General features: G+C 43.9%; 1 protein-coding gene across 1 annotated transcript in view; it reads left to right on the plus strand.

Moving 5' to 3' along the window:
* The window catches only part of LOC106806429 (conserved oligomeric Golgi complex subunit 5-like), a 14723-nt gene that overhangs the window by 2710 nt on the left and 4942 nt on the right, over nucleotides 1-7071 (plus strand). The window contains exons 6-16 of the mRNA XM_014808358.1: nucleotides 558-678; nucleotides 995-1125; nucleotides 1922-2093; nucleotides 2454-2644; nucleotides 3223-3304; nucleotides 4028-4193; nucleotides 4577-4738; nucleotides 5149-5231; nucleotides 5893-6020; nucleotides 6447-6509; nucleotides 6793-6896. Of these exons, the coding sequence (XP_014663844.1) occupies nucleotides 558-678; nucleotides 995-1125; nucleotides 1922-2093; nucleotides 2454-2644; nucleotides 3223-3304; nucleotides 4028-4193; nucleotides 4577-4738; nucleotides 5149-5231; nucleotides 5893-6020; nucleotides 6447-6509; nucleotides 6793-6896 (1403 nt within the window). The remainder of the gene's footprint in view (nucleotides 1-557; nucleotides 679-994; nucleotides 1126-1921; nucleotides 2094-2453; nucleotides 2645-3222; nucleotides 3305-4027; nucleotides 4194-4576; nucleotides 4739-5148; nucleotides 5232-5892; nucleotides 6021-6446; nucleotides 6510-6792; nucleotides 6897-7071) is intronic.

The following is a 7071-nucleotide window of genomic DNA, read 5'->3' on the forward strand; positions in this document are numbered from 1 at the left end:
GCGTGTGCGTGTGCGTGTGCGTGTGCGTGTGCGTGTGTGTGTGCGTGTGTGCGTGTGTGTGTGCGTGTGTGCGTGTATGTCTGTGTGCATGTGTGTTCGCGTTTGTGCATGTGATGTGTGCGTGCGCGCCCGCGAACGCGAGTATGTCTAAAACTACTACAAATTTGTAAAGCGACAAACGCCATGGGAATCGCTACGCGTGTGCAGTGTCATGTTGTAAGCTTGCCTAACCGCCCACATTCCTGTTTCCCGCTCCACTCAGTCACCATCTCGCTTACCTACATTAACTGTCTAGCTCTCATGGGAGCTAACTAACATCTATAGGCTATTTGTATTCGAGTCTGCCTGTCGTGACCGTCCGCCAGTTAGCCGGCCTTCCTTCGCATCGTCTGTAGTCTGTAGTCTGTAGTCCCGCCTGCGTGCCTGCCTATACCTGCTTGTCTGTTATTCGCAATGTGGTGTGTGCGTGTGTGTGTGTGTGTGTGTGTGTGTGTGTGTGTGTGTGTGTGTGTGTGTGTGTGTGTTATGTACCTGTGTCCCCACTGTGTGTTATGCAGGCGACCTGTGACCTCCTGCGAGTCATCATCCGTGTGCTCTACCTGAGCAGGAAGCTGAAGAGTCAGCTGGAGGGAGGAACGCGCGAGATCACCAAGGCCGCACTGAGCCTCAGCGAGCTCGGTGAGTCATCGGGGGTGGGGGTGGGGGGGTGATAAGATATATACAAGATGAGATGTATTTTAGTAAGATCCCTGCATACGTGTGCATACTTACTGAGGGTGACTCACGCATACAACCCAAACCAATGTTCTCATAGGAATTTAGTTCCGATTTTTGCAGAAATGAATTTTAAATGAACGTGAATCACGATCTTAACCTATGTCATGTGATGAACTATAACGATCATAAGCTGTGAACCTCCCTGCGTGTGACTTATGTTCCGAGGCGGAACGACATCGCAAACAGTACATGCTCTTGACCGTTCCGTCTGCCGCAGATTACCTGACGAAGGACGTCGACCTGTCTGGAGTGGACGTGATCGAGAAGGACCAGAAGTTCATTAAGCAGGCTAGACGCGATGTTGACAGCCAGGCCCAGAGGCTGCTCAAGCAGGGCATGGAGTCACAGGTGAGTCGTCTGTCAGAGCCGACCGCCCATTCTCACCTGCAGTCATCTTTGTGGATCTGCGTCAACGTTACACCTCCGACTAGCTTCGGGTTTCCACCTGCAATCATCTTCTTGGATGTGTGTAGATTTTCACCTGCAACTGTCTCCTCGCACCTGTGTGACTGTTACACCTGCAATAATCTCGTTACACCTACGTCTGCATTAAACCTACGACACTCTCCTTACACCTGTGTCACTGTTACACCTGTAAATATGTCCTCACACCAGTTTCAAAATAACCAGCGACTATCTTCTTGCACCTGTCAGATTCACTCCTACAACTATATCCTATCACTTGTTTCCAAATAACCCGCGACCAAGATCCTCTTCCACCTGTGTTATATTAATACCCATAGGTGTCGTCTTAAGGGGGGCTTATGTCAGGCTTGCGAGCCGACTCGACTGGAAGCAACTGGATTTCGAGCAACTGGAAGCGATCGGCAGGGACTAGTTGCGTCCAGTTGCCCACTGTTCTATTCCGAGCAACTAGTGGTGGCCAGTCGCAGGCAGTTGCTCGCAGTCGACCAACCTAAGCACTGCAGTCGCAGTGAATTGCAGCCAGTTGCTTCCAGTCGAGTCGGCTCGCAAGCCCGACATAAGCCCCCCTTTACCCCTGTAGTTATCTCGTAGTGGGTTAACTACAGTGTTTTGACACACCAGTCTTTCACTGGCCTGCACTGTTAACTTAACGTATCGCATAAGTTGCAATGGTAATACCGTCTAGTATTAATATGAGATGCTTTCCACTTGTTTGCAGAATCAAACACAGGTGGCGACAGCTTTGCAGGTCTTCTACAATCTTGGCTGCTTGAAGGATACCGTTGACAAAGTTGTCGGGTGCTGCAGGGAGGGTCTTCACGAAAACGTGAAGACAGCTCTGGACATACGTGTGATACAGCAGTCTCAACCACCACCAGACAGGGGAAAAGGTATATATACGCAGACACGTGTAGGCACGCATGTGTGTGTGTGTGTGTGCGTGTGTGCGTGTGTGCGTGTGTGTGTGTGCATGTGTTTGCGAGCACGCGCATGCGTAGGGTTGTGTTTTGTGTTGTGTTGTATGTGTGTAGGGGTGTGTGCGTGCATGCGAGAGTGCGTGTGTGTGATTCTGTGATTGCACGTCCCAGCTTAAGCTTACAGGCACTCAGCATTGCCTAGAGTGAATCTCACCAAATTCCTTCACATGTACATAATAAGTACTTGCTGTTATTCGCTGAGAAATGCAGGAGGTCTCAGACTATAAATAAAATACTATATAATTAAATAATATACTCGACCACATCTCTCAGGAGGTCCAGGACGCGCAGCCATGCCGACGCCAGGAAATACCGCCGCCTACAGAGCCACCTTGTGGACGAACATGGCGAAGTTAATGGATAATATTTACTCGACCTGCAGCCAGGTGGAGCACCTGCAGAAAGTACTGGAGAAGAAACGCGACCCCGTGACTCACGTCTGCTTCGTCGACGAACTACTTAAAGTAAGACTGAAGCTACTATGATTTTCCATTTCTTATGATCTGTAGCCATTGTTAAGCCATTTTTGTTAAGCCATTTTTGTTAAGCCATTGTTAAGCCACAGTTCAGCCATTTCTTATAATCTACTAATCTTTTATTATAACATGGTCAGCACTGTTGTGTTGTAGCTCGTATATAATTACATTGCTGTGCTCTGATAATGATTGCATTACAATCTTCTTGCGTTGAAATTATATTGTTTTTAAACAATTTACACATATATGAATATGAAAATAGAATGAGTATATAATAGTATATAGAATGCTATATAAATAATAAAATATATATATAGAGAGCGAGAGAGAGCGAGAAAGAAAGAGTGAGTGCGAGAGATAAGTGAAATCAAATTGAACGAGGCCGGTGATTTCCCTCACCTATCTCGATGGTCCCTGCATGATTAGCAGTCTAATAGATAACGAAATTGATACGATTTTAAATGCTGGTGTTGTAGAATTACATTTACATTTCGACAAGAATAAGTTATAGCTAGTTTTTGCTGGAAGTTGTCCCACACCTGTATTTCTTGCAATGCTTTATACAGGACGGCAGCATCACAATTGTGCAGTCATTCTGGGAAGCAGTCACGCAAATTCTTACCGAAGAATTTTCAAAAGCAGCTAATGGTAAGGAGCACTGGTAAACATGGTCTGTTCATAGTAAGTGATTAATAAACATGATTGGGTAATCAGGAATTCTCTATCAATTTCGAAATATCTGGTAATCGAACAGATCCATCTGGTAATGTGACAATTTCTTAGTTATTCTCATTATTTCTATATTACCAATGAGGTGTGCAATGCAATCTAGTTATTATTGCTAATTAATATAAAAAATCTAGGCAATAACGACTGTCATCCATTTTTTATTTTGATTTTGATTTTTGATGTCATTGTCAGTACGAATGTTTAAACTAGTCATGATTAAATCTGGGCTGAATGCAGTCTGGGCAGAGAAACATGAAGTGCAGTAGTGGTCCTTCCTTAAGATTATCAAAGAGTCTTTTATCTTTTATTTTATCTTTCCTCCCCTCCCAGTGCCACATTCTCTGCCCAGTTGGAATGCACCCTGATCTGCATTTCTTAACTTAGGATCTCTCTCAACCTGGGGTGTCCACGTTCAGGTATACGTAACTAGATAGCTAATCCTTTCTGTACTTTTCTTCCGGTTCTAGTGTTTCCTTTGTTTTCAACACACTTTTCAACATAAGCTTGTAAATTTCTCTATGAGACTTCATCTGATTCAGGCGTCTGTGATACGTCCTACATCCTAGTACATCGCAAGCAGAATAACCCAGAGGCCCTTTTGTTCGTTATTGCGATTGCTTAACGAGTGTTAAATGGTTTCAGACTCGTCATTCATCAAGCAGGCATTTGATGGGGAATACCCGAAGCTGCTACGTCTTTATAACGACTTATGGAAGAGGCTGCAACAGTTCACGGCCAAGCTGACTATCTCAGCATCACTCGACGGGCTGGAAGCGACCGGCAACAGCGCCCTCTCTAGTGATTACAGGTAAACTATCCCGTAATTACGTCTTTGTTGTTGCATTCTAGCCGGTTGCATGATTCATTCTGAAGACGATCAGCACACTGAATATATATTATTTATATAATATGTTATTAGAATATTTATTTATATAATATATTATTCGAATATTTATTTATATAATATATTATTCGAAAACAACAGAAGCAGTGACGTGAAGCACGTAATGAGAATAAATATTAATAATTAATAATTAAAATAATTAATAGGATAAATGCACCACAGGATGGCGGCATTTTCCCGTGAGCATCGACGCTTGCTGGAAAACACATTTACGGGGGAATTTTCCCAAGGAAGATTTCGCAGTGAATGTGTATGGTCTCACGTGTTGTTTTCTCGTGCGATTCCAGCCCCGAGAAGGCGATGCGGCATTCGCTACTCGCGTTCGAGAACGCCTACTTGTCTCGCTCGCTGTCTCGTCTCTTCGACCCGATCAACCTCGCCTTCTCCTCAGGACCGTACAGCTCGCCCACTAACGACGAGGTGGATGGGATAGTAAAGACCGTCGCGAGGTACAGGCCCCAAGGCGGTTCAGCTAGCTCACATGTATCATGAATGTATTCGCGGTCAGGGTTTCCGCCAGGAGGGGAAAAGGGTAAAATTCTATACCCAAAAATATTTTCTGGCAGAAACCCTAGCGGTGTCACATGCAACCCTGCATATTCGTCAAGGACTCAAGAGTATAGAGTTGATCGTTGCCCAACTAAAGAAACAATAACATAGTACTGTAATCAAGGCATCCGAATTTCTTAACGCGAGCTTAAAGACTACACGTGTGTATGAAATGAAGATGATATTGTGTACATATTTGCATTTTTGAGAATTCACATTGTTAATATGAATAATTGTGCTAATAATTAATTAATTAATTGAGACATGATTAATTCAATAACATTGTTATTCATTCTGCGTGTCCTTGCAGTGAGCTGAATGTAGCTAACGTGGACACCTCTCTCAGCATCATGATCGGAAAAAATGTCGCAAAGACCATCAAGCTTTTCACAGGTGTGCATGTGACGTCATTTTAGGGTGATTCGGAAAACACCACCTTTGTCCCTGAAAACTTATTGCATTGCTATGCCGTGATGAGGTTTGTGATGCTGAAAAACTAGAAAAACTAGTTGAGCAAACAATTATTGATTTTCAGTAGTCACCTATCATATTCTGCATTGTATTGTTCAAAGGAAGTGTGGTATATACCGTGTGTGGAGATGAGTGGGTTTGTAACCCCTAGAAGAGTTGAACTTTTCTCGCTCAATCAGTATCTATCTCAGTTGAGTGGATAGATAGATGAATGAATGGATGAATATATAGAATTGTTACATTGAAGATGTATCCAATTCACTACACCCGGCTGGGCAGCTGTGGCTAGTTGATTGTCTGTGGCAGCAGTGTGCGAGCTATGAAGTGTGACCTATGCGTCATCTGAGACCTATGATGTCATCTGAGACCTATGATGTCATCTGAGACCTATGATGTCGTCTGTGACCTATGATGTCGTCTGCGACCTATGATGTCATCTGTGACCTATGATGTCGTATGTGACCTATGATGTCGTATGTGACCTATGATGTCGTCTGCGACCTATGATGTCATCTGTGACCTATGATGTCGTATGTGACCTATGATGTCGTCTGCGACCTATGATGTCATCTTTCATTTGTAGTGAAATGTGAGCAGCTGCTGTTGATGGATAGTGAAGCTACGCAGGTCATCGGACCGGCTACTGAGAGCCAGAGACAGAATGCCGGTGTCGTGAATACCTTGTATAGATTTCACAAAGCCATAAACAAGGTGCGTCACGTCAGAACGATCACTCGGCAGAATGTTATCATTCCTCTGAAACAAATCCAATCGTTGCCGAAATAAGCTCTTCTTAAACCAGTGGTTCTTAACCTTTTTTGAGTCATGGACCCCTTTGAGAATCTGGTGAAAGCTACGGACCCCTTCCCAGAAAAATGCACATAAGCATATAAACACAAAATATTGCATACAATGGGGTTCACGGACCCCCTGAAGTCCATCCACGGACCCCTTTGGGGGACCGCAGGACCACAGGTTAAGAACTCCTGTCTTAAACGGTGAAGTATGCATTCAAAACTTCAATGTCATTGGCTGTAGGTGCACTGGTGTGTAATATTGCTCGTAATGTATTTGTGCGTAATATTGGAGATGTATTATTGGATCTCGGTGGGAGAATTAATGGTTATGTGTTTTCAGGTGCTCTCTGGTCTATCCGGGTTTCCACCGCCAGCTATAAGCTACATGCAGGAATCGCTAGAGGTTAGTGGCCAAAATCAATGGCTCTCCAAACTCACGTCGTTGACAGTGGTCTTTATGATTACCGCATCGTTAAACGTATTGCAGACTGTGACTTCTCGATCAATGTCAACGTTTTAATTCAAATAGTCTAAATCAATTTTGAGTTATCTTGTATTTTCCGTTTATGAGTGCATGCATTTAAGAGTGGTTCTTCCCGGACATGCGCTGTATTCATGGTATGTGTTTGTACACCGATCGCGGACCGGTAGCGATGGGTTAGGCTGAGTGTGATGTTTACTTGCAGGATGTTGTAGAGTTGATGCAAGCAGCACTTCAGCCTCTTCTGATGGCAGTGTCGGACACAACCGGTGCCATTGTCCTCACCCTGCACCAGGAAGACTTCTCCCAGTGCGTCTGCCTCAGCACTTTTACTATCTTTTCATTCACTCATTCAATCTAATGAGCATATTTCTGATTGCTATACATATTCCTGATTGCTATACATATTTCTGATTGCTATACATATTTCTGATTGCTATACATATTTCTGATTGCTATACATATCTCGATTGCTATAGAACCA

Source organism: Priapulus caudatus, unplaced genomic scaffold (assembly GCF_000485595.1).
Source record: "Priapulus caudatus unplaced genomic scaffold, Priapulus_caudatus-5.0.1 Scaffold160, whole genome shotgun sequence".
In the NCBI taxonomy this organism is placed as follows: Eukaryota; Metazoa; Priapulida; class Priapulimorpha; order Priapulimorphida; family Priapulidae; genus Priapulus; species Priapulus caudatus.